At 44.9% G+C, this 27,628-nt stretch overlaps 1 protein-coding gene and 1 non-coding gene across 6 annotated transcripts; both read left to right on the top strand.

The window, feature by feature from the left end:
* DLGAP5 (DLG associated protein 5) lies at window positions 1–27,467 on the top strand. 5 transcript variants are annotated; one of them, XM_084835151.1, is made up of 20 exons: window positions 1–45; window positions 2,988–3,229; window positions 4,332–4,534; window positions 6,543–6,635; window positions 7,908–8,007; window positions 8,898–8,996; window positions 9,486–9,590; window positions 9,823–9,893; window positions 10,319–10,611; window positions 11,720–11,859; window positions 14,859–14,988; window positions 16,577–16,662; window positions 16,831–16,991; window positions 17,895–17,990; window positions 19,433–19,655; window positions 20,691–20,907; window positions 21,947–22,007; window positions 24,161–24,398; window positions 24,759–24,808; window positions 26,876–27,467. In XM_084835151.1, the coding sequence occupies exons 2-20, from the start codon at window positions 2,998–3,000 to the stop codon at window positions 27,002–27,004; spliced, it is 2,727 nt and encodes a 908-aa protein (XP_084691277.1). In that variant the 5' UTR covers window positions 1–45; window positions 2,988–2,997; the 3' UTR covers window positions 27,005–27,467. The 5 variants fall into 5 exon arrangements, with proteins under 5 accessions (XP_084691277.1, XP_084691315.1, XP_084691306.1 ...); XM_084835189.1 differs by lacking the exon at window positions 8,898–8,996 and having other exon boundaries at window positions 26,879–27,467; XM_084835180.1 differs by lacking the exon at window positions 8,898–8,996.
* On the top strand, window positions 8,807–8,941 carry LOC146356884 (small Cajal body-specific RNA 14). The gene has a single exon (XR_014787070.1).
* Window positions 27,468–27,628: the final 161 nt, after the last annotated feature.

The raw sequence follows: 27,628 nt of genomic DNA, 5'->3' as shown, positions 1-27,628 counted from the left end.
AGTCGCGGGGAGGACTGCGCTTGCGCGTGGGTGTGAGGCACGGAGGTGAGTGTATATCGGGGGGGCGGCAGAAAATTGGGCGGGAGCGAGTGGGGGGGGGGGCGGCGGCCACGGCTTCTGAGTTTTTATATTGTGAAATATAGAAATCCATACATTTCAGCCCATATCTGTGGCCTTCCCTGGGCTCCCTGGTTATTTTTAACAAAGGCAATCATAACAATTTATTTTATTATTTATTAATAATCAGAAGTTCAAAAAAGGGTGGAAACGAAGGCAGCCATGATGGTCCATGAGGGGAAAAAGGCATCCACAGTTGGGCGATGCCTTCATTAGGACCAGTCCAAGTTCCACCGAACGGTGCAAGCTTTTGAATCCTCCAGAACTCCAGGATACAACGGTGAGGAGGAGGATAATGTAAGCCGCCTTGAGTTCCTTGCGAGAGGGAGAAAGGCGGGGTATAAATGCAATAAATAAATAAATAAATAAACTCATCGGCAAGTTAGGCCGAGTTAGGCCTTCCCCATCCAGGAGCCCTCCAGATGCTTTGGACTTCAACTCCCATCAGCCCCTGCCAGTACAGCCAATGGCCGGGAGTTCTGGGAGTTGTGGTCCAAAACATCTGGAGGGCACTGGGTTGGGGAAGGCTGGGCTAGGGAGCACAAAAAACATGGGATGGGGGAGGAAACTCGGTAATACATAGAAAGGAATTACAAATGGGGTGAGCGAGAAAAACCTGGAAAGCTTTTGGTGTGGGGGACAGCTTCCAGAAGGGGAGCTGCCTTGTCTGGTCTGCCTGTAAAAACACAATAACGGCTCCTCCAGTGCCACCAGTAAGGTGGAGCTGATTTATTGTAGCATAAGCGTTTGTGGATGCCTAGACACGGCTTTGAGCTGACTAGAGTCTGTAAACACTTATGCCAGGCTTCCGCAACCTGTTGCCCCTCCAGATGCGTTGCACTACGACTCCCATCACTCCCAGCTAGCATGCTCACCAGGTGGGTGTTGTGGTTTAGCATATCAGGGTGGGGGTGGTAAACCAGGTTGCAGTGTGGCTCATTTATTAAAAATATTTCCAGGCTGCCTTTCAGGACAGGAGCTTTCCCAGGGCAGCTTACAACAGTAAAATAGACCAATACAATTTCATTAAAACAATCTAAAAACATAACAGCATCAGCAAAAATGCACATATAATTGGAGGAAGGGCAGAATAAACAAGTAGGTTTTCAGGGCCTTTCTAACAGCCTGCAATGTTGGGGCTTGACGGACCCTTGATGGCAACCCATTCCAGAAGTGTGGGGCCACTGTGGAAAAGGCCCTCTCTCATGTATTTATCTACCTAAGAAATGTATTGGGAAGCAATCCAGGCCTCACCTACAGGACAGCATCAGGAAGCAGCGTAAGGGCTACTCTGTTGGCAGGGCGGCATGCTACCACCACTGAGGTAGATGTTCAACCGGCAATGTTCTGGTGGTGGAGTTGGCAGAACTGTGGTGTGTCTGGGGCACAGGTGGATATGCCCAGCCCCATTGTTTCCCCAACACACCTGCAGGAGTGGCACAGTGCTGTACCAGCCTTGGAGGTGATTCAGTTAATTCCCTCCCATTGCTGGGAGAGAAATAGGAATAGGAAATGCCCCTCCCACTGCCTGCAGCAGAACAACGGGGCAATGGGTGTGGCGGCCAGTCCACCAGCAGGTGTCCAGCTGCACGCACGCCAGGGTCAGTGAGAGTTAAGAAGGCTCTGCCCCATGATGGCTATATAGAACCTTCATATACCACCGGAAACCAGTTGCTGGGGAGCAACAGTGCGAGAGGGCTATATTGCCCTCCCTGCTGGTAGGCTTCCCGAAGGCTGGTTAGGCACTGTGGGAGTCAGGATGCTGAACTCGTTTAGTCTGATCCAGCAGGGCTCGAAAGATACATTCTGTGTTCGTGGCAAAATTGTCTGAAAGAAAAGAGGCTCTAAATATTCAAATTAAGTTGTGCCTTGGCCTTTTTAGAGTCATCACCCAGGGCCACGGAGTGCTCTGCTTTTCGTTTACCTGCTATACATAGCATTTTAAGTCATTGGTGATAATGTTTCAGTTTTATTTATGATTGTTGAAATGAACAAATTCCAGAGGGGCAACCATTGCTAGTCATTGTAACAAAAACAACAAAGAGCACCAAAAGATTTATTGTGGCAGAGTATGACCCAATTCGCACATAATGACAACCCGTTGGTTTAAAAACCGATGGGTTGTCAGAAGTGAGCTACCCTCAGCGCTCCCACCTCTTCTGCTTTAGCGTACAACCTGTGATCAGCTCTATTGTAGGTTGTGGAACGTGATGTGTAAACCCAGACCAACCTTTATTAACCCAACAACAGACCATGGGTTAACTGCTGGGTTGTTTAGCTTCTAAACAACCTAGCAGTCTGGGTCTGCATGTCACACTGTACAACCTACAAAAAGGAGCCAATCGTGGGTTGCATGCTAAAGTGGAAGAGGCAGGCACATTGCAGGCAGCGCACTAGCATGTCCCCAATAACCCAGCATTTTTTAACTCATAGGTTGTTGTTAGGTGTGAGCAGCCGCATCTGATACAGTGGGTTCTAGTTGCCAAAGCTTACATTGTACATCTGTTAAATCCATAAGAGTTCTTCACTGTGAAATCTTCCTCCTTTATTTTTGTGGAAAGAAATCCAAGAAAATTTTTTCTTTAAAAAAAAAAAAAGTGGGGTGGGTGAGGAACTGATCGGGTCTTTCATGGGGGCCCCCTTCCCCTCATCCTTCCTCCTTTGCACACACATTTTTAATAGGGTTAATTGGCTAAAGATGTTCTGGTCCTTACGTTACTCTTTCTTAATATGTTGCACATTTTTATTTACTGTTTTCTTGCAATATTTTCTGCAAGTCTGCACTGTGGCAAGTAGCTTAGCGGTGGAACTATACTGGGAGGGAGAAAAAATCTATAATGTAAAATTTTATCTTCTCACTTTATATCTAGAATAAATAAAATGGCTACAAACTTTGCTACTCGGTACAAAAAGGATCTGAGTACCGCAACCCTCAAGACAAAACTTGTCCGCCGAAAGTCCATTTTCCAGAAGGAGAGCAGGCACAATGAATTTAATAAGGGCAGGCAGTTTGGACTGATTGATGTCAATACACTGTCATCAAGAGACAAGGAACTTTCTCAATTAGAAGAGACAGGTGAAGGATACTCATCAAAGGACAAGGGAAAGCCAAGTAAGTAAAGACATGTGACTAGTGTTTAACGAAGTTCTTGTTTTTAGTCTTTGCCACTGTAGTCCTTCCTCCCTAAATTGAATAAATTACTGAGTTACCTTTTTTAAAAAAAAGACTTGGATCTTTTCAGTTTACTCTGCATTTGGGAGTAAGTCATATTGAAATCCAGAGGATGTTTTTGAGTGAACATAAGAATAGGGTTAATCCTACTTAGAGTAGAAACATTGAAATGAATGGGAGTTAACTTAGGTGCAAGCCATAGAATTTTAGAGTTGGAAGGGACCTTGGAGGTCAACTAGTTCAACCCCTGCTCAGTGCAGATTGCAAGTACAGCAAACCTGAGAGATGGCCGTCCAGTGAAGGAGAGCCTACCACCTCCCGAGGTGTTCTGTTCTGCTTAGCTCTTATCGTTGGGAAATTTCTCCTGATATTTAGCTGAAATCTACTTCCTTGCAATTTCTACCCATTTTCTAGTCCTGCTGTCTGGAGCAACGAGTGCTCTATCTTGTCCATGACAGCCCTTCAGATATTTGCAGATGGCTGTCATGTCTGTTCTTAACCGTCTTTTCTCCAGGCTAAACGTACCCAGCTCTTTCAACTGGTCCTCATAGAGCTTGGTTTCAGACCCTTCTGATTGGTTGCTATCCTCTGGAGATGCTCCTTCTTAATGTCCTTGATATCAATGTCCTCCTCATAATGTGGCACCCAGAACAATACTCCAGGTGTGGTCTGACCAGCACAGAATAGAGTGGAACTATTACTTCTAGTCATTTGAACGCTGGTTCTGTGAAGATTGTATTAGCCTTTTTATTATTGTATTAGCTAAATGCGGAACTTTACATTTATCTCTGTTGAACTTCATCTTGGTTTCAACCCAGTGTTCCACCCTGTCAAGATTGTTCTGAATCTTGATTCTCTCTTCCCGGTGTTACTCTTCTCAGCTTCATGTCATTTGCACATGGTTGGAAAGGATTGGGCTGTTCATTCTGGGTGAGTTGGAGTGGGGGGATTTAAACTCGATTGCCTTGTAGGCCCCTTCCAACCCTACTATACTATTCTATGAAACTTTTTTTTTCCTTTTTTTTTTTTTTTTTACACATAGGCCAAATCTCAAGTACTGCAACTAAGGCTCGTGGACAGGAACGCATGGAAATGCTACAGCGTTACAAAGCTGAAAAAGAACTTCGCAAGTTAAAAGAGCAGAGGGAGAAACCTATATTTAAATGTGGGCGATTCAAACCAGAGGACCCTGGCTTCCTTCCAAAAGCATCGCAGATCCCAGTACTGAGCAAGCCAAAGGAGAAGGTAACGAAAACTGAAGGCATTGTACTTATGTGTAACTACTCTGAACATAAGAAGAGTCATGCTGGATCAGACCAAGGGTCCATCTAGTCCAGCCCTCTGTTCACACAGTGGCCAACCACCTATTGACGGGAAATGCACAAGAAGGAGTGCAACAGAACCCTCTCAGCCAAGTTTGTTTGTTTGTTTGTTTGTTTGTTTATTTGTTATTAAATTTATTAATCGCCCATCTGGCTGGTCACCCAATTCCGGCTAGGACAAAAAAGTTCCCCAGCAACTGGTGCACTTAGGCATACTACCTCTGATCCTGGAGGCAGCATATAGCCATCAGGACTAGTAGCCATTGATTTCCTGTATTCTATGTTCTTTTTCCTTGTCATTCACTTGGGCCCAGTTCATACGTAATAGCTAATGTTGTCTTGGAGCAGGGAGCTTGTGCAAGGCCACTTGTGCACTCCAACTCCTTCCTCTTGTTTTTGTCCTAGCCGGAATTGGAAACCGTGGTTTAAAGTGGGTCTTCCATTCTGGTTTGGAGGCCAGCTATGGCACGTGTGGACCAGAAAGGGAGAGAGGGACTTGGGATGCCATAGTGAGGGAAGGAGCACATTAGCACAAGGCCCATTCACATTGGCCAGGCCATGGTTTGACAGCTGTTATGTCTGGACTGGCTCAGATGGTTCACTTGTGTACTTCTGTTAAAGAAAAGGGCTTTAAACTAGTGGTTTGTTTGGGTAGGTTGTTTGAAACAAAATGGCCTCCTGAAGTAGGGTAGGAGAAGTAAATAGGTTCTGACTTCAAACGTTCATGTTCTTTGTCAGGGGGAAAAACAGGATAAGCAGATAACGTTCTAATGTGTCTTGGCTTCATTCAGATTGTTTCAAAGTAAATAAGTGTATTCAGCAAGAACAAATGTGAGCGAGGCATTCTGCCCGGGTGTGCTTGCCATGGAGAAGCTGCTACCTTACCAAGCTTAGAGGGAGCCACTTCTCCACATCCAGAAAATTTGCCTCTCTCCTGGGATGTGGTCAGGAAGAGAACAAAGATTAGAAGGTTACTTTTGTTGCCTGGTTCTCTCCTCCCAAGGAAGGACTTGCATGTTTGATACATCAGGAATAGGTTTGGCAATACACTGTCTGCACTTGGTGGCTTCTGTCTTATGAATAGCGTCACTGGTGAACTTGTGCCATGTTGGGTAACTGCACAAATGCAAAACCTTGGATATTTTCCTGCACTGGTGCAACACCACAACCCTTGATGTTATGGTGACGTAATGAGTCTTGCACCTAATCTAGCTGAGCTATGCCTTGTACAACAGTCAGTAGCATTGGCCTGTAAAGTCAGTGTGCCAGTGTGATATAATGGTTAAACTGTTGGAGCTGGAGAGCCAGGCTCGAATCACCATTTGGTCATGAAGCTTGTTGCATGATGCCAGGCCATTCGCCCAGACCTTTTCAGCCTGAGGGCTGGCTGGGGAATGCTGGGTGTTATGGTACTTTTTTTGTCTAAATTTGCATAGGATTGTGCACTTAGCCAGCTAAAGGGATTGTGGTGAGGATTAAACAAAGAGGGGGGATTTATGCTGCCTTAAGTGCCATGGAGAGAGGATGGAATAAACAACAAACCTCAAAAATTGAGGTAGGGCTGAGCTTTTGGTTCCGTACAGCTGTGTGGAAGATTCAGCTGGTGTGAACTAATTTGGTATTAGTTCACTGCTGGCATAAGATCTGCTCACTCTTTAAAAAAACAAAGAACTCAAACAGTTTAAAAAATACTTTATAAGCAGCTTTTCAGCAATGCAACATACAATAAAATATAATAATACAATAAAGCAATCACAAATATAACCACAAAACAAAAATCTGTATGACAATCCCTAATTGGTTAGGAGGTACAGACTATTCCAAATGGGGAGCATATGGGGGTGGGGGGGGGAATATGTTTATTGATAAAACTCTAATATATAACATATGGGAAGGGAAATTTGCTCACTTGGTCTTTGGTCTACTCCTAGGAAGCACCATCTCTAATGCGGATGACGAGATCAAAGACCAAGAACCAGTTGCAAGAACCAGTTGGACCACCAGCTAAACCACACCTTTCAGTGGTTTGTTCTGTATGTTTATTCTTGTTCATATCGTTTGAGTGTTAAATACAGAAATGAGGTACCAGAGCTGCGGCATGTAACCTGTAAACCACGGATGGGTAGTCTTTTCATTTGTGCCTGTAAGGTTTAGTTTTGTTTTGTGTGTCTGGTTTTTGGTGTGTTGTGTGTTAGCAGCTCCCGAAATACCTACTGTGCTTCTGTTGAGTGTGGTCAGTACCTGAAATTATATGTATGTGAAGTTCTATGTTAGTTGAGAACTGTTTTTTTTACAGTTCTCTCTGATCCACACCAGCAGGAATTACAGTAATAAAATTCCATATTACCCAATTTGTATTGTTAATCCAAGAGTTAAAATCCAGCCAATGGTTTCTTTCCTGGGGGTTTGGAAAAGACTCCATCCAAGACCTATTCTTCTTGTCCCTTGATTCCCTAAAGTGGCCAAGTGCACTTAAAGTATTTGTCATTAGAGGGGATAAATTCAAGAATCAGAAGCAGCTCTCACGGTCCCCATTGCTGAATTCTTCCTTTCTAGTGGACAATGAAACATGCACACCCCTGCTGCTTTCCTAGCACATGGATTTAGTTGCACAGTTCTCTGGATCTTTGGCCTTGTATGTTGATTTCAAAAGAATCATTTTGAATTTAACACTTATAAAAATCTTTTAGAGTGGAACTCTTGAGCAGAAAAGTACAAAGACTAGCTCTTTCATGGAGAACTAAGGATTGTGTTTTGGATTACCTGATTTTGTTGTATTGGCAGCTGTCTTTAATGCTTGCTGTTCGATGGTAATGACTTAAGGGAAGCATGTAAATAGTTGTTCTTGTCACCTGCGGTGCATAAGGTTTGCTCCCAGGTGATTAAGCAGGGAGCTTATTTAATATCTCTCCTTCTGTAAGGATAGACTTAAGGTAAATAAAGGATAGACTTAAGGCTCTTATAACTATGGCTGCAATCCTATATACACTTACCTGATAGTAAGTCTCAGTGAACGCCCTGGCACTTCCTTCTGAGTAGGCATGCATAGGAATTTATTTATTTATTTCATTTCTGTACCGCCCAATAGCCGAAGCTCTCCGGGCGGTTCACAAAAATTAAAACCAAATGGCACACAATAAGGTTTGTACTGTATGGGAATGATTGCCTTGCTGGTTGTTATCTGTTGGCTATAAAAGGAAGGGCTACGGACTCTTGAAGCTAATAGATGGTAAAATGCATGTGTTTTTTCAGAAGAGGGATGTGTGATGAAAATTTTGTATCATTTCTCTTTGCAGATGGTGCCCAGCTCTGCCGGCAAGGTCAGCCGCCTGCAAACAGGTCATCATAAACAGAATCAGGCCTGTGTAGACAAACCTCTCAAAAAAGAGAGCAAAGGTATGAGTTGCCCACCGTATCAACCAATATAGGGTTGATCAGAATCTTTCTACCCATCTTGACTGGTTAATCCTTGGATGCTTTGTGTATAGAGACTGCTTCTTGCTCTGTTTTGAGGGGTCAGAGTGGATTGCAACAGTATCCCTAATTTCATGTAGAGCTTCACAAACATGCTGGGACATGGGCACATCAGCATCCCATAACCTAAGCCTATAGCAACTCGTGTAAGCTTTCATGGCTTTGAATCTGAATGTCTCAAGCTTTTTGAAGGAGTAAGAGTAGAATACTAAATCTGCCAGAGGTTCCATAAGAACTTGCCATCCCCTCATTCCAACTGTTCCAACTTCCTGCCATACTAAGAACTAGCAAACCCAGGAGGAGACGGATCCGAAGCGGAGAAAAGGAACAACAGTAGAAGTTTGAGTGGAAATCAAGAGAGAGCCAAGCCCCACTGGGCCGCGTGTCACTGAGGGAGGCCTCCAGGCTTGCTATGTATGCCTCCGGATTGCTTGTCTGCTCCTGGTATTTGTCAGCCCTCAGCCTTGTAATTTTCAGTTTAATTTTGGGAGGCAGGGGTTCTCGCCTTCTGATCAGTTCTAGTAATGTTTCTTGCACACATTCCAAACCAGTCTACTTTTTATTCCTCTGAGGAAAGGATAGCCTTCGGGTGCCCTTGTTTGTTGCTATTCTGTGTTTCAGAAGGAGCTAGCTGGGTAATCTAGTGGTTAAAGAACTGTGCCTGGCACACTGTAGATCCAAGCTTGAATCTCCTGTTGGGCAGCAGAGCAGGCAAAGCATTGTGGCTGTATTTGGAATTGGTTGCATTTGTTAATAACATGAATGCGACTCTCAACATCCACATACATAAATCTCGTGGCTCCTGCCGACAGTGCCTGTCCAGTTACCAGGTCTCTGTGCCATGATGCCACACATCACCTCTGACAAAACTGCACACCAGCACTCCAGGGGCAAGAGACTCTTTGAGCTTGGTGAGTAAAACTGCCCAGGAGCCAGATGTCCCATTGCAGTGCAGTGGCTAATTAGGCTGCTAGAGAAACCTGGAGTGGATTTTGGGGGAGGGAGTCTGTGTTGTCTGCTTCTGAGCGGCATTGGTGAGTTTTTCTTCTTTTCTTCCTGGGAAAACGTCGCATCTGGTTAGTTGGGCTGAGGAGTGTGTGTGGGAGAGGGCACAACACTTCCAGTCTCTCTTTCTCTCCGGATGCTCAGTACTGAGTTCAGTCTCTCTCCCTCTCAGTCCATGTGCAAAACTGCATTCTGCACACAGTCTCTTGCTCCCCCCCCCCCGACAATTTCCTCTTCCCCTTGAATTCCACACCTTTGTGGCCCCAGCATCTACCCCTCATCCCAAGAAGAAATGCCAGATAGCTCCCGGTCATCTAGCTCATTGTGCTGTTAATGCCTGATCGCCAGAATGTGAAACGTCTTGAAGAGCGCACACTTTTTACCTCCACTTTCAGAGGTGCAACCTGCAGTCTCGAAAACCACACATGGAAGAACTACAAGAGCAACAGCCACTGCCAAGACCAAAATACCACAAGTATCACGACCAGCTATCATTGCAGGTGAGTGAAGTAGTAAAAAGCTCTGTTTGGGCAGCAGTCCGCATGGGTATAACTCAGCATGAAATTATTATTGTAATTCCACCCCTCTTTACTTGTATAAATATCTAGATGGTGTCTTTTGGAAAAAAACAACACCCACTGACTTATCCTCTTTTGCTTTTGTGTTAGTGGGGCAGTTAGCCTATTTGTGGTGGGTGACTCCTCAAATACTGATAGGTGTGTCCTGTTTTAGGTAATCTGCCGCAGAAAAGGGTAGCACATAAAGGAAAGCAGCTGAGAGGGGTCAAAAATGAAGATGCAACAGTAAGCTTTTTATTTTCACTTCTTAAAATGCTTTTCGCTTTGCACCTTCACGTTCATTGGGATGGTAGGTCTTTTAACAACAACCCTGTGTGCTAGACTAGTGCTGTCCACATACTGGCAAGAGGGAAGGCCAAGAACGTGGCCCACCTAAAGCCACCGAGAGTGTGGAGATTTCCTGGCTCAACATTGTTAGCAGTTAACTATTTCAGCTCTCTGCTGCATCTATATTTCTAGGCTGATAATGATGGCGATGGAAACATCCTCCGGTGGTGGTGTTTTAAGTGGGTAGCCATAGAATGCATCATGTTCTCAGGGGCTGCTCAAACATTTCCTAGCATTGCATGATAGTGGCATGTTGCCTGCTCCTTACTGGCTGGAAAAGCAGTATATAACTTTAAACACAAATTTCTGTGTTCTGTTAACAGGCACTGCATGGCATGAAAGAGAATACTCCGGTGGATCCAGTGAAAGACGAGGCAAAACCTCAATCTGCTACTGACACTGAGCAGAATGTGGCCTTCCTTGAGAAGGAAAACCCGCCAGCATCTCCTATCCTGGCTTCTGCACCGTCAAAGAGAATGCGCTCATTTGCCCCTCAGAACTTTGTGTTTAAACCCCTGGAGGGCTTGACCACCTACAAGGTTAAACCAATGAGCCCTTCCAGGGCAGATGTGTTCTTGTCACCCAATCTCTTCTGGAATCCCGCACAGACCACCAGGTAAGGGCCCTGCAACTTAGACTTTGCTGTAAGATGTTTTAGATTCGTACCAGTCTTACAAATGTAACGAAGCTTACTAATTCACTCAAATTGTCTGCATTTTTGAGATGCTATTGCCTGAGGTCGAATGCCATTCCTGCAGGCTGCAGAACTTTGTTCTTTTCTATTTCCTCGTATGGTTATCTTCCCAGCTTTCTCTGGTCCTTCTCTACCCCTGTTACAATCAGCCTCTTCTTAGCATGCCTCACCTCTGGAAGAGCATGTATGACTACTGGAGCATTGCGACTGGCTATGTACAGCGGTGGCAGTTTTGATCACTTAGTGGAATCATGAGATCTAGGAAGTCTTGAGTTGAAATGTCAAGCCAATATTGTGGGGTCTGAGATTCAATGTCCAGTTTTCCTGGGTTATCTGAATATTTGCAAACCTGAATTTGATGGAAATCATAGCAATTGTGATGTGGAAATCTGTCTGCTGTTCATGTTGGAGTAACTGTGGCAGCTGAATTACTTCTGTTTGAGGCTATTTCTGTTCCCTCTTCTAAGGGACAGCAGCCAATTGGTCTTAGAATCCAGGCTAAACACTTCCAAATGTTTGAACTCACAAAACACATATAACACACGCACACAAGTACAATTTGGGGCCTATGCTTTAGGTCACACAGTCTTGGAGGTTCTCAAACTTATCCCCAGCTCAAAGAAAGCTTCTAAGGCTCCCCAAATGTGGATGTGATCCAGAGCTATGGTTAGCCCATGGACCTGAGTAGCCACTGGACTGAGAAACATCCACCCCTCCCTAGAAATGAGCTCGTGTTGGATCCGTTCACATTCAGTCAGCACAACTTTGAGGGTACGGCTCCGCCCTTTGTTCTGACTTGCTCGGAATTTTACTACTTGACCTAGTCAAGAGATGATCAAAAAGGGATGGCAGAGATCAGGAAGCCACACTCTCCCCCTGCCCTGTACCATCTCTTTCTCACCCCCCCATACCTTCTTCATGACTCTGTCTCCGTGCTGAGAACCACGTTGGTGAAACTTGAACTGCCAAAATGCTGCAATGTTGTGTCCGTTCCAGTGCATGTGTCATAGATTGTTGTTCTTCTTCCTAGCGAAGTCCCTGAAGAAGGCCCAAAACAAACAGTGCCACAAGGTTGTGGTCTAAAACAGTGGCTCTCCCCTAACCCAAAAGTGACAAATGAGGACCTTCAAGGATGTCGGTCTGCACTGGAATTCCTGGAAGTTAAGACAGGTAATCAGAGAGAAGAGAGCTTTTGTATCATAGCTGCTAAGCGACTACGCCATTTGCCCAAACGCCTGAATTCAGATCTCTCTCCCATTGTGAACATAACTAGCTTTAGGCAAGGCACCATTCTCTCAGTCCCGGCCCTTTGTCTGCAATGCTGATCTGCCTTGCAGGTTTGTTCTACAGCTTACTGAGATGACATCTACCTGAAATAATGTAAATGTTCTAAAGCAGCACTATAAAAATCCATTTCATTCATTCATTTATTACCTTTCTGTACTTCCCAATAGCCAAGCTCTCTGTGGGGTTCACAAAATGATAACAATATAATACAAAACATTTAACATTCAAGAATGCAAGACAGTTTAAAAAGGAGTTAAAAACAATTAACAATAAAACTACCAGGACAGGCTAAAGAACTAAGAAGCCCCATCATATGCTGTCAACTCCCTGGGAGTAGATTGTTGCGAAGGATCGTTGTTCTTAGGGCTGTGCACTTTAATGAACTAAAGCTTTAGTTGATTGATCAGCAGGGCTGAGAATGGGCAGCATTACAATCTGGTTGGAAGCCATCTTTACCCTCACACATTACTGTAGGAAGAGATGAGAGGAAATATTAAGTGTGGCCTTTCTTTCTAGCAACTAATGGTAGCTCTTAGTTATTGCAAGTTCAATATCCCCCCGCCCACCCTCCCCCCAAAAAACATTATTGAGGTTTTGGAAGTATGCGCAAAATTTCGGCTTAAATTGAAGAACGTCGGGAAAACCACTAAACCGTTCAGGTATGACCTAAATCATATCCCTGATGAATATACAGTGGAGGTGAGGAATAGATTTCAGGGATTAGACCTGATAGACAGAGTGCCTGAGGAACTTTGGACGGAGGTCCGTAACATTGTTCAGGAGGCAGCAACGAAATCCATCCCAAAGAAAAAGAAATGCAAGAAAGCAAAGTGGCTGTCTGATGAGGCTTTACAAGTAGCTCACGAAAGAAGGGAAGCGAAAAGCAAGGGAGAAAGGGGAAGATATACCCAACTGAATGCAGAGTTCCAGAGAATAGCAAGGAGAGACAAGAAGGCCTTCTTAAATGAACAATGCAAAGAAATCGAGGAAAACAACAGAATGGGAAAGACTAGAGATCTCTTCAAGAAAATTGGAAATCTCAAGGGAACGTTTTGTGCAAAGACGGGCATGATAAAGGACAGCAAAGGCATGGACCTAACAGAAGCAGATGAGATTAAGAAGAGGTGGCAAGAATACACAGAAGAACTATACAGGAAAGATCTGAATGTCCCTGATAGCCATGATAGCCATGATAGTGCGGTCACTGAACTTGAGCCGGACATCCTAGAGAGTGAAGTCAAGTGGGCCTTAGGAAGCATTAGTAACAACAAAGCTAGCGGAGATGACAGTATTCCAGCCGAGCTATTTAAAATCCTAAAAGATGATGCTGTTGAAGTGCTGCATTCAATATGCCAACAAATCTGGAACACTCAACAGTGGCCACAAGACTGGAAAAGGTCAGTTTACATTCCAATTCCAAAGAAGGGCAATGCCAAAGAGTGTTCAAACTACCGCACAATTGCACTCATTTCACATGCCAGCAAGGTGATGCTCAAAATCCTACAAGCTAGGCTTCAGCAGTATGCGAACCGAGAACTACCGGAAGTACAAGCTGGTTTTTGAAGAGGCAGAGGAACTAGAGATCAAATCGCCAACATTCGTTGGATCATGGAGAAAGCAAGAGAATTCCAGAAAAACGTCTATTTCTGCTTCATTGACTACGCTAAAGCCTTTGATTGTGTGGATCACAACAAACTGTGGCAAATTCTTAAAGTGATGGGAGTACCAGACCACCTTACCTGTCTCCTGAGAAACCTGTACGAAGGTCAAGAAGCAACATTAAGAACCAGACATGGAACAACCGATTGGTTCAAAATTGGGAAAGGAGTACGACAAGGCTGCGTATTGTCACCCTGCTTATTTAACTTATATGCAGAGTACATCATGAGAAATGCCGGGTTGGATGAATCAGAGGTCGGAATTAAGATTGCAGGGAGAATTATCAACAACCTCTGATATGCAGATGATACCACCCTAATGGCAGAAAGCGAAGAGGATCTAAAGAGCCTCTTGTTGAGGGTGAAAGAGGAGAGTGCAAAAGCTGGTTTGAAACTCAACATTAAAAAAACTAAGATCATGGCATCTGGCCCCATCACTTCCTGGTATATAGAAGGGGAAGAAATGGAAGCAGTGACAGATTTTACTTTCTTGGGCTCCAAGATCACCGCAGACGGTGACTGTAGCCATGAAATTAAAAGACGCTTGCTCCTTGGGAGGAAAGCTATGGCCAACCTAGACAGCATAGTAAGAAGCAGAGACATCACCTTGCCCACAAAGGTCCGTCTAATCAAAGCTATGGTTTTCCCAGTAGTAATGTATGGCTGTGAGAGCTGGACTATAAGGAAGGCTGAGTGCCGAAGAATTGATGCTTTCGAACTGTGGTGCTGGAGAAGACTCTTACGAGGCCCCTGGACTGCAAGGAGGTCAAATCAGTCCATCCTAAAGGAAATCAACCCTGAGTGCTCATTGGAAGGACAGATAATGAAGCTGAAGCTCCAATATTTTGGCCACCTAATGCGAAGAGAAAACTCCCTGGAAAAGACCCTGATGCTGGGAAAGACTGAAGGCAAAAGGAGAAGGGGACGGCAGAGGATGAGATGGCTAGATAGCATCACGGATGCAATGAATATGAACTTGAGCACGCTCCGGGAGAGAGCTCAGGACAGGAAGGCCTGGCGTGCTATGGTCCATGGGGTCACGAAGAGTCGGACACGACTGAACGACTGAACAACAACAACATTTAAACCTAACTGGTAATCAGTTAAAAGGCAGGTGGTTATTGAACCAGAACTCTAACTGGTGGAGAGCCAATTGCAATTTAAATTCTTCTTGTGCTGTCCAGAGTTCTGCAGTTCTCCCTGTATAATATTCTGTCTTTCCAGAACGTGTGCCTAATGAGATGAGCGATGCTGTTCCCGCTGAAAGGGAAATCAGCCTGCTGTGTGTAGACCTGCCAGCAATTGCAACGTCAGACACGACAGGGGAGCCACAGCACGATGTGCCCTATTTCAGGTTCATACGAAAGGGCAGATGGGTTGTCTAAACGATTGCGCTGCTTTCTTAAAGGAACACCGTGACCTGGTTTGCACAATGAAAACAGCCAGCCGAGGGTTGTGGCGCGTGCTCTGTGTGATCTGAATATTCAGTGCTTGGCTGTGGCTTGTGTTGTGCAAACCTGGGGATCATGGGTTATGTAAGAGTTAAACAACCCTCACATAACCCAACAGCTGGGTTATGCGAGGGTTGTTTCACCCTTGCATAACCCATGGTCCCCAGTTTGCACGACACAGCAAGCTTAGCCAGGCATTGGATATTCAGAATGGCCGCCCGCATGTGCCACAGCGCACCGTGGCTGCTCAGTCGTGCGAACTGGCCCTCTCTGTTGTAAAGAGATTTACAGCACCACTAAAATTGCAGAATAAAAAGCTGACCCTAGTAAAAACCTCACAGCACGATTGTAAGTAAATTTGAATGATGAAAGCCAAGAAGGAGGTCTCGGATAATTGGTTGTATTATGGGAAAGAGAAGTGGACTGGTGGGAGATGAGAAATAGGAATGGTGTCAAAATCCATTTTTACTTGGTTTTTTGACAATGTTTCAGCCCATACTTTGACTTTCTGGAGCCCGTAGGACTCTGAAATGGATCTAGGCCTGCTTGTGGGCCTCTAGGTCAGTGGTAGGCAACTTGTAGGCCAAAGCATCTGGAGGGCCACAGCTCCAATCACCCTTCACCATAGGCTATGCAGGTTAGGACTAATGGAAGTTGTAGGCCTGGTGTCACTGGTGTGCACTGGGGCCTATAAATGCCCAAGCAGGCCTGGATCTGCTGAGTGTAGGCCTCTCCAGTGGCCCACCCTAAGCCGTTTGTGACCAGAATGGTGGGGATTGGGCCATCCTACCATCGGATTTTCCTCTCAAATGAGTGTGAATAGAGTAAATGGGTTGGCATAAAGGCCCATTCACTGCCATTCAGGCTAGAATCTGCTCCTAGAATCTACATTTCCCATGTAGTTCCTTTAAGCACTGGTACATTGGTAAAATCAGCGGGCCAGGAGCTATTCATAATTAGGACTTCACGTTGGAGCCCAAATGAATTGCAAATAGAAATGGTAGCTAACCTTAAAGGGATCAATTATGGGACAGGTTGGCAGGTTCTGCCCATCCTTGGTGAGAAGGAGGACCTGGGTGGGGAAGAGAAGCAGCAGAGGTGAGGCTGTACATAACGTAAGTAGATTTTAGAATATGGCTCTCCTTAACCAACACATTGTTTGCTAGTGAAATCCTATTGAAAGCGAGCCAGTGTAGCATCGTGTTGGGCTTGAACTAGGGAGAATGGGTTTCAAATCCCCACTCTGTCAGAGCTCACTTGGTGACTTTGGACCAGGCGCAATTTCTCAGTGAACCTACTGGGAGGATAAAACGGGGAAAACCTATGTATGTTGCCCAAAGTTCCATAGAGGAATACAAGTATAATTGATCCAATTCCCAGTCCTGGAAAATAGTTAAGTTTGTCTAAAGCTCAGGCTAGCACCCTACTTTTGGCTACAAGTATCAAATGATGCTTGTGTAACTGTGTCTGGGTGTGCTTTTAATTTTAAAGGAACATCCTTCAATCTGAAGCAGAGAGGTTGGCATCGCATTGTCTCGAATGGGATGGAACAGCTGAAATGGATATCCCAGAGGACGGTAAGAGAAGAAATGCAAGGAGTAGTTGTGAGATGGCTGTCCAGGGTGGAACAGTTTGCTTGACTGTATTAACCTTGTGGCTGTGATGCTTCTAAGCAACATACATTGGGTTTTAAGGGCTGTACTTCCCTTAACTTTATGTATGTAACAAAATATTAATTTCTTCAGCAAAAGATCTTGTCCGCACCACTGTTGGGCAAACCAGACTGCTGATAGCAGAGAGATTCAAACAGTTTGAAGGGCTGGTGGATAACTGTGAGTTCAGGCGTGGGGAAAAGAAGACGACCTGTGGAGATCTGGATGGATTCTGGGATATGGTGAACTTCCAAGTAAGATTTTTGAGTATGATGTTTCTCTCTAGCATTCAGGTGGTTCTTCCCTTTCTTTCAGCCTGTTGTTTATAGCCAAGTCTGTGCCTGTGCAACTTTCCCCACCTCCAAAATCCTGGTTGTGTGCCAAGGTAACTCAGCTTCTGCAGCCTGATTAAAATTGTAAATTAGCAGAATTGTCCCAAATAGGGGAAATATGCCAGTTTTGGAAAAGGTGAGCAAGGCAACAAGCTCTGTCCCCTGCAAACGATGCTTTCCAGTTTCTGCATGTGTACCTTTCTGGCTTCTGAGATTTTGCCAGTCTCTGCCCTCAAAACTCAAGCCTAAATTGGCTAGCATATGGGCTAGAAATTTACTTTCTTTAAAATGAAACCTGGGATTGTGCTAAATTTGTGCAAATGTGCTAAATTTGGCATCCAGTACTGAATTCTCCACTTGTGCTGAACTGCAGAATATAACACAAACTTGTTTATAATATGGTGAGATGTACTTCTGAGTAATTGTGCATAGGACTTGGACTATAAGTAACTTCAATGCCTTTGTGATCTAGACGAATGTGCTTTGTATGGGGCTGCCCTTGATGGCAGACTTCAGCACATATTTTCCAGATTTAGTGATTTCTAAAGAAAGTAATCTTTTCTGGGTAATTGTGTGAGGAATACACTATTATCAGCCACCCATATTAATGTGGGAGGATGAGTTATATTTTCTACTTGCACCGTAACGAATAGACCTTTGGAAAGCTGAACTTTATGAATTCTTGCTCTTGTGTAGGTTCTGGCCTGTATTTACCAAGCAAGCTTACTGTGCGTTTTGAAGCTTTTTGTTACAAAGAATGCAACCAAGTTAAGATTGTTGAGCTTGCCTTAGCCTAGACCTGCAGCTGTTCTTTTTTCCCAATAGGTAGAAGATGTAAATAAAAAGTTTGAGAACTTGAGGAAGCTTCAGATGAATGGATGGCAAATGACAGATGATGTCCAGTCGAAGAGACCTGCCAAGGTATGAGAGGTTTCTGTGACTGGTCATCTCGCATGGCGCATAGTTGCACGCACGCACACACATGTGCGCGCACACATACACACCCACACTCTTGCTCTGTTATATTATTCCCCATTTTCCCCAAGCAAAGGCAGAGGCCAAGGGTCTTTAACCCCCTGTTTGCTTGTGTGGACTGCAACTTCTGTGCAGTTCTCCCCTTCTGCATCTTTGCTGCCTCCTCACATGTGCGAGCCAAGAGATGGGAAACCTAAGGCACCTTATAGGAAGGCCTCCACCAGAGCAACTGTTCTCTGCACTAGGGAGCAGAGCATTACAGAGCCCTTGACGTGTGTCTTGAGTTGTATGGGGCTGCATCAGTGGGCAAAGCCAGTGTTGCACAATTTCTAGTCCTTGCCCAGTCGGAGCAGTGGACCACTAGAGGGCTCATCATCCCATAATGGTCTACAGAAGGCAGTATCTGATGGTGATGCTCTGCAAACTCAAATGGCGCTAGTGGAGCTCCACTGAATCTTCCTGTTGCGCAAGTGGTTGCCCATTACAGTTGCGCAACATATTGCACAAGAGTTATGCGCAACCGATTACACAGTGGGTTGCACAAATGTAACTTTAGTTGGATTCTTCTCTTGCGCATAATTCAGAGCCTAGTTTCCACTAGTGGAAGATCATTTGTTCTATTGGAATGACTCAGTTGGATACGGCCCAGAAACTGCATTTAGCTAGCTTTAAAATTACTGTGGCAGGCACCTCCAAACCTTGGAATTGTGGTGTGCTTGTATTTTAAAAAGATACATTTTTCCACTCTTGCGCTTCTCCCTCTTACTCCTCCCACTATATTCTGCCACACTAGTTGTCATTCTGGAGAGCAGGGAGGGCATTTGAATGCGAAACGTGTTCAGTTTGAGATTGTTTGAAAACCTTAGCAAGATTTTGCTAATGGTCTCCTAGACCATTTGCCTGTTTCAGAGCTTCATCCTCCTGCCAAGGTAGGTAGAGCGAAAATCCTCTTCTACTGACGAACCATCTTTCCCGATGAGATGGACCTGTTCTGGAAAATAGGATCATATTTGATTTGAGCCCCTTTCTCCACCACATGTCCAGAAGGCAGGGTGTATCCGACATCCATTTGCTTTGAAGCCATTTAGCGCTTCCTTAGTATTTGGAGCTCTTCACGTAATCCTGGTCAACCCTGCAAAGCTGCCCAGTGTGATCCTCGCTGTGGGAATGGCTGAGGTGAGATTTGAACTGGTGCCTTCCCAGCTCTTGTTCGCAGCCACTCCCCCCGTCAGCTCACCCTGAACAAGATTTTGAGCTTTGGATGTCTGTGTTATAAACCAGGTAGCTAAATAAATTGTCCAGACGCCACCTGTATTGCCGCAGAGGTCAAGTTCCCTGTGCCACGCAGCTCTGAGGAGAGCAATACTGTCTTGTCTTTTGACTTCCAGAAAAAGACTGCTCCTCAGAGGGCAACCCAAGCGCGGGGTGGCTCTGCTGAAAGGGCAGCAGCCCGAAAGCGCATTGCAGCTATAAAGGCAGCTGTGAAGAACAAGATGAAGCAGGAGGGGCTGGCGAAAGAGGCTGCGGGCCAAGAAACACCGATGGAAGCAGAAAAAGTGATGTTTGACGGCGGGTTTTTCCAAATCGAATCTCCAGCCAAACCCTTCCCAGGTCAGTCGAGAGTAGTTCCCTTTGTGCAAGTCTTTGTAATGGGGCCTGTCTTGATGGTCTTGTGGTCTTCCAATGAATATGCTTGATTCCTTTAAGTAATTGGGGAAGAGGAAAGTTGGAAACCATTTGCCCTAGGAAAGTTGGAAACCAGTGAACAAGGACTGACCAAGGACTTTTTAATGGGAACTAGGTCTCTCTATAGAGAAGAAATACTTGCTAGGGAAACTGCAAGTTTCTCTTTTCCTTTCTGTCTTTGTTTTACGTTTTCTTTGTTGTACATTCTGAGCTACAGAGGAAAGTCTGTTCCCTATAATGCATGCGCGCGTGCGCGCACACACACACCATACAATGTAAAACATTTTTGAAACTACTCCAGAAGTCTTTCAAAACAGAGCTTTTGCCAAACAATTTCTGCAGTTCGAAAGCAAGAAATTGCAAGTAGATAAATAGGTACCGCTTTGGCGGGAAAGGTAACAGCGTTCCGTGCACCTCGGTGTTCAGTCATGCCGACCACATGACCACGGAAGCGTCTTCGGACAGCGCTGGCTCTTCGGCTTAGAAATGGAGATGAGCGCCACACCCTAGAGTCAGACACGACTGGTTGGGGACACCTTTACCTTTACCATTGGGACTAGAAGCCATTGATAGCCTTTTCCTCCATGAATTTGTCTAATCCCCTGTTAAAGCCATCCAGCTTATACCAATATAAAATGTGTCCTGTGTGTTGGAAACTAGCATATCTGGGAGGATGGTTTAATTTAGCCCACTTTCTGATGTTTCAGAAATATGATATCATCCCCCCCTTCACTTGCAGTCCAAAAGTGGTACAGTTCAGAACTCAGTTCATCTCAGTTGTGTAAGTAATATGCAGAACAGTTCTTGAGAAGACTGGAGTCAACCTTCTGCCATCCAGATAGGTACCTGCCCAGATTTATGCAGCTTGTACGTGTTTGGGGGCCCAGGACAAGAATTCAGGTTTCCTTTTGACATAACACATTAATAGAATATCCCATACTTTATCTCCCCACCCCCCAGGCTGGACTCCTAAATCTGCCAGCAGGACTTCCCGACAGATTTCCAGGCGAACAACTCCAAGATCTGCCAACAAGGCCCTGCTTCAGAGTTGTGCAGATACCTGCATCGTACGACTCGGCACACCAACCGCGTCCCAAGCCATCCCTCCTCTGCCCGATCTGAATGCATTCTTGGACCCTGCTGCATCTGACCTGTTTGGTTCCATTTCTGAACAAAGGTATGCAGCTGGACTGAACGTGGGCCCCTTTGGCTGGTGCACAAATGAGAGGCGATGTTGAGGAGATCCTCCTGTCCAGCTACCTGCAGCATCATAAGAACAGTAGTTTCTGGATCAGACCAAAGGTCTGTCCAGCCCAGCTGCTGTTACCCACAGCAACAAGCTGCACATCTTGTGGATGTTCACAAACTGAAACTGGTGGCCTTCCTCTGTTGTTTGTATTCAGTATCTGGGATGCAAGGGGTTCTGCCTGTGCACATGAAGGCTCAATTTGACCCTCAAGGCAAATGCCTCCAGGTGCATTTTGTTGTATGTTCTCCCTGAGTGGATGCACAGCCATTCTTAGGATCCACACTGAGCCAGAGGATCAGAACAGCAGCATGACGCAATCACTGATGCTGCTTAGATTTTCATCAGTTGGGCCAGAACCAGTGCCAGGCTCTTCCTGTGCCACAGTGCCCCTGCTAAATGCCCGATTCCTCCATCCTGCAGTCTCCTGCATCAGAAGTCGTGGTGTAGACGTAAACCATCCCTGGAAGTTGTTAATTCAAATCCTACTGATGCCCTACAGATGACACTGCTAAATAATTCATCTTCTTCCTCTCCTATCTCAATTCCTTCGACCAGTAATGCTTGACCCGATTTCCCTTGGCCACACATCCAGCTTTCATAGTGTCATCTCAGTCTCTTCAAGGGCTGAACAGGGTATCATGCTGTCTTGTTCCAGCCCTAGAAAAGACGTTGCTGGGGTAATTGCTGCTGGCTGGCTTGCCTAGGAGAAATTGTTATTCATCCCCCTTGCTGCCGCCCCAAATGGTCAATTGCATCTCTGCACAAATTCATACTATACACTTCACCCTTAAGATTGTTCATCCAATATCTTGGGTGTTGACTAAGAGGGAGGGGTTGGGATGCTCTAGTAAATTACTTCTCTCTCCTCTCTTTCACACATGCACACACCTTCCCCAAGATAAATGTTTGGAACACTTGGATAGTGACAAGATTTCAAGATCGCACATGTCTCTTTCCTTTTCCCCAGTGACATTCAGGCTGCAGAGGAATTGCGTGCCACAACAGAAGGGCTAGCAAAAGAAACTACTGTAAGTGGTGTTGTCTTTGAATGCATAACTGTCCTTAAGATCAGATATTTGCACATTTGTTTTCTGCTGCTCCCGGAAGGTAGGACCCAAACCAATGGGTCCAAATTGCAAGAAAAAAGGATTTACATTAAACAGTAGGAAGAACTTCATAGAATCATAGAATCGTAGGGTTGGAAGGGGCCTACAAGACCATCGAGTCCAACTCCTGTTCAAAGCAGGAATCCAAGTCAACGCATCCCTGACAAGTGGCTGTCCAGCTTCATCTTGAATGCCTCCAGTGTGGGAGAGCCCACCACCTACCCTAGGTCATTGATTCCATTGTCGTATTGCTCTAACAGTCAGGACATTTTTCCTGATGTTCAGCCGGAATCTGGCTTCCTGTCACTTGCGCCCATGATTCCGTGTCCTGCACTCTGGGATGATCGAGAAGAGATCCTGGCCTTCCTCTCTGTGACAACCTTTCAAGTACTTGACGAGCGCCATCCTATCTCCCCTCAGTCTTCTCTTCTCAGGGTTAAACATGCCCAGTTCTTTCAGTCTCTCTTCATAGGGCTTTGTTTCCAGTCCCCTGATCATCTTCGTTGTCCTCCTCTGAACCCTCTCCAGTTTGTCTGCATCCTTCTTAAAGGGTGGTGCCCAGAACTGGACACAGTACTCCAGATGAGGCCTAACCAGTGCTGAGTAGAGGGGAACTAGTACTTCACGTGATTTGGAAGCTGTGCTTCTATTAATGCAGCCCAAAATGGCATTTGCCTTTCTTGCTGCTACATCAAATTGTTGGCTCATATTCAGCTTGTGATCTATAACAATTCCAAGATCCTTCTTGCTTGTAGTGTTGTTGAGCCACGTATCACCTATCTTGTAACTGTGCATTTGGTTTCTTTTTCCTAGGTGCAGAACTTGGCATTTATCCCTATTAAATGTCATTCTGTTGTTTTCTGCCCAGCGCTCCAGTCTATCAAGATCACTCTGAATTTTGTTTCTGTCTTCCAGGGTATTAGCTATCCCGCCCAATTTTGTGTCATCAGCAAATTTGATCAGCATTCCCTGCACCACCTCCTCCAAGTCATTAATACAAATGTTGAAGAGCACTGGGCCCAGGACTGACCCCCACAGTACCCCACTCGTTACCTCTCCCCAGTTTGAGAAGGTCCCATTAAAAAGCATTCTTTGAGTCCGATTCTATAGCCAACTGTTGATCCACCGGATCATTGTTTCATCTAGCCCACTTTGAGCTAGTTTGCTCATCAGGATATCATGGGGCGCTTTGTCAAAAGCTTTGCTGAAGTTGAGGGATATGTTGTGGACCATGGGAATGCTGTGGACAAGGGAGGTGACCTGATCAAAACATGAGATCAGATTTGTCTGGCAGGATTTGTTCTTGACAAATCCATGTTGGCTTCAAGTAATCAGTGCATTGTTTTCAAGGTGCTTACAGACTGATTGCTTTATTATCTGCTCCAGAATTTTCCCAGGGATTGATGTCAGACTGACTGGTCTGTAGTTCCCAGGTTCCTCCTTTTTGCCCTTTTTGAAGATAGGGACATTAGCCCTCCTCCAGTCATCTGGCACTTCACCCGTCCTCCATGATTTCTCAAAGATAATGGACAGTGGTTCTGAGAGCTCTTCTGCCTCTTCCTTTATTACTCTAGGGTGCAGTTCATTTGGCCCTGGAGATTTGAACTCATTCAAAGTTAGGTGTTCCTTGACTATATGCCTATTGATCTCAAGCTGCAATCCTGCCCCTACCTGACAGTACGAGCCCTTCGACTGTGAAACAGATTTCCTCAAAAGGAGGAGGGCTCTCCTTCATTGGAGGTTTCAAGCAGACGCTGGATGGCCACCCATCAAGGATGCTGTAGTAGTGGATTTTCGGCATTCACCTGGGGTTTGACTAGATGACCTTTCAGATCCCTTCCAACTCTATAATTCTACGAAATGGAAGTGAAACTATGAGCAACTTTTTTAACTGCACATTTTTAACAGTTGATCAATCACTGGTCTGGATGAAATTCTTTCCAAGGACCAGTTTGGCTATCCCTGCTTTAGATGAACCTCCAAAGCTGGCTGACATTTTTCTGTAATACAAAGAATGGCCATTTCTCCTCCTTATGCTTTTTAAAATCTATTTCTCTTCTTCTCTGAATCCCTAGGATGTGCAGTCAGCCACCTGTGACAGGGGGTCACCCTCAAGTGATATGAATTGCTTGCTTTCTGTCAGTTGTCAGGGGCTGGAAAGTCCCAGCGTTAAAAAGAATGATCCAGAAATTGCAGAAGAGGAGAAACAGGCTGTTGCAGATCTCAGTGAACAGGGTGTTCTGTACAGTCCCAAGAAAGATTCCCAGTCTGTAGGAATTTGCTGTCAGAATGAAGAATTACACACTCCAGAAGGTAATAAAGTTGGTAGATTTGAACATGGTTCTTTGAGTGGTGTGAAAAACCCCTCTGGCTGAGGTTCTTGTATTCTGGGATCACGAGGCAAAAATTGGGATTTGAATTCTGGGAGCCTGTTGTGTTGTTCCACTGCAACAAAAGAGAAGGTGGGTTCACACAGTACAGCAATCCAGAGCACGAGCTGAGTATGGGTTGAATCATGGGTTGTTGTGCTGTATGATCCCAGCTGTGTTAAGAAACCATGGTTTGTTAACCACAAACAACCCACAGTTCAGAACCCAACAACAAACTACGGGTTCTCTTTGTGGGTTGTTTGTAGTTAACAAGCCCCACTAAAAATATGACTTTATTTTCCAGACCTCCTTCTTGGTGACCTCTCCTGTGACGATGGAATGCTTGATCTCCAGGTACGCTTGATCTCCAGGTCCCCCAAAACTTGTTTGGAATGGAGTCAGAGCAGGGAATTTGGGAAGACCAAGAATAGCAAATTCCTACCCCCTAGTTCAAAGCAAGATTTATCCTCCTGAGAGCAGTCCAGATGATGGTGGGAGTAGAGATGTGAAGGCCTGGAAAAAACCAGAACAATGGGGGGGGGGGTTCTGAGGACTGTTCTTGTTTTTTTCTGAAAAATTGAACAGCTTTAGTTTATGAAATATTTTCTTTTAGAATTTAAGGCAAAGTATTTATATATTGTTATCTAGCCTTTACTCCCCCCAGCATGATTTCTAACAACTATGTAATAAGAACATTTTTATAGAAAGACTTGAGATGTAAAATGTCTGGAAATAATGAAGTCATGGGGAAAAATATTTTTTAATTCTCTCTCTAAGATTTAAAGCAGCCCTCCCCAACCTGATGCCCTCTGGATGTTTTCAGACTGCAGTGCCCAGCATTCCTAACCATTGGCCATGCTGCCTGAGGCTGATGGGACCTGAAGACCAAAATATCTGGAGGGCATGAAGTGGGGGAAGGCTGTTTTAAAGCAACAAAGTGACTTTAGATCTGTAACGAGTGCTAAAAATATAAGTATCGCTTATTTTTCAGTTTTTCCAAAATTTCCCATTTTTCTCAAAACCCCAGGGGATTTTTTTTTCCCCCATGGCCTCAAAATTTCTGGAAATGTTACATGTCTAGGTGGGACAGAAGCAGAAACTAGATTGCATCAACCTGCCCGTGGAACAAATGACTCCCATCTGTCTTGTGTAGTATAGCAGAGCCAGACTTTGTAGCACTACCATAACTGAGAAGTACATATTTGTCAGATGGGATCTCAGATATACTTAAGTTTTTGATAATGTGGGAGGATCCTTGATCTCCATTAGGCTGCTTGCTGCACAACCAGTTGGGCTGGTTTTGGGGAGCTTGGTCATCTTCCTTGTGGCAGACTTTGACTGACTTCTGTTAAAGAAGCCATTCGTGCATGCAATTGCAAACCGAGGTGCGTGGCACCCAGCGAAGAAACATTTTTAAGTGTTCAGTAGTGTTCAAGCCATGCCCTCTACAACTTAGGCATTACTGAGATTAGGTAGGTTTGTGTGTATTATGACCCACAATAAGAGACATCCAGGTCACTGCAGGTGGAAGAAACAAATTATTGTTGGGATCGCCACTGCTTATCAAGCAGGTGTGTGGGGGAAGGGGGGTTCATCACAAATCCTGCTTCCAAAGTTTGGGTTTTCTAGCAATATAGAATTTTCTCAACAAGATATAACACAGGTGAAGTGTCTAGGATGCAAGGAGGGTTGTGGGTTGGATGACCAAGTTGCACTGGGAAACATACGCTTAGTGAAGTGGGGGGAGGGAGAGATACCAGTGGCTCATCTTCTGCGGGCTCACTGGAAGCTTTACCTGAAACTTTTGGGTCGATGTCTTAAGTAATGATTGAGTAGGCACCCATTTTAAGCTGTGACCGTGAGGTGTAGAAACTTGCTTTCCTCTCCTTGCTCCCCCACCCCACCTCAAAAAGGAAACAGGGAAACTCAGGCTCCCAAAATTAGCAGCGCAGCAGCAGGCAGGCATTTCTGATTGCAGTATCTCACAAGCAAGGTCCCTCATGCCAAAGACTGCCCAACTCAAGGCATAGGTTAGTGCGACCTTGCAGGTGAGCCATGCTGTGGGCTTCAAGGAGAGAGTTTCTAGCATGCTTAGAAATTCTTGTGGGGGTTATTTTGAGAGAAAGGATGGATAGAACCTGTGTGTGAGAGGCAAAGTCGACCTTGGGAAGTATTTCTAGTCAGCAAGAGGGCAAGATTTCCTCTGGCCACCGGATGTCCCCCCATGAGCACTTACTTCCTCATTGCCTCAAAACTGGCAGCAAATAGCCCCACTGAAACGCTCTGCCACCCAGAGGACTGGACACGTTGGTTTGCTTCCAAATGACAGCTGTGGTCCCTAGGAGCCTGAATTTTGACCGTGTAGTGAACTAAGTGGTTTTTTTTTGCTTTAGGGTCTTAACTTATTTTATTTGTTCCCAGCAGCCAAACCCAGATACCAGCCTTTTCTTCACTTCCCTCAGGAACAAAGCTGAGAAATGTGCAGCAGCCTCTTCGTGCAACGACCTCATTGTATTCTCTCCCCTTCCTCTGCCCGATGAGGAGAAATAAGGGGCTGGGTTAATCTAGTCTTCTGGGGATGTATTATGCTTGAGAACTTCATCAGTGCACTGACGAAATGGGGTGGGTGGGTGAGGGGTCTCTAATAATTTCAGGTTTCATTACTGGAGTATGATTTAAATGTAAGTGTCTCAAAGATGGGTACTTCAGCCAGAGCAGAGACCCAAGCTCTGTGATGGAGAAGATGAGTGCTAGGATCTTCCATTACCCAAGTTTTAAAAATATCCATCTTTAGTTGTGTTGCTAACAAGAAAATCTCTTCTGAATGGGTCCGACGGCACCAGTGGATGAAACATTTCAAGTTTCAAAAGTCTGTAAATAAAGGTCATAGCTTGCCTGTGTGAGGGGTGTGTGCGAAAGAAAATCTTCATGGTTTGGCAGATTTTTTTGGTCAGTTTTCTCTATTCCCAAACTTGGAAATATATTTCATTATTATTAAAGTTATGTTAACGAACTTTGTCCCGTCTTATGTATGGGGGCCTGCTTCTACCTCTCAGTGCCATTTATCTGGGTTCTTAAATATATTTCCCTATGTTTTTTTCTCTTTTACTGTCAGTTTGTTTAATTTTGTTTTGGAAAATAGAATTTTTTAAAAAAAACTTTCCCCATCTACCT

Source organism: Heloderma suspectum, chromosome 1, assembly GCF_057233095.1.
Source record: "Heloderma suspectum isolate Gila_16-S chromosome 1, 16-S_ref, whole genome shotgun sequence".
Lineage (NCBI taxonomy): Eukaryota > Metazoa > Chordata > Lepidosauria > Squamata > Helodermatidae > Heloderma > Heloderma suspectum.
This window is presented reverse-complemented; position numbering and strand designations above follow the sequence as displayed.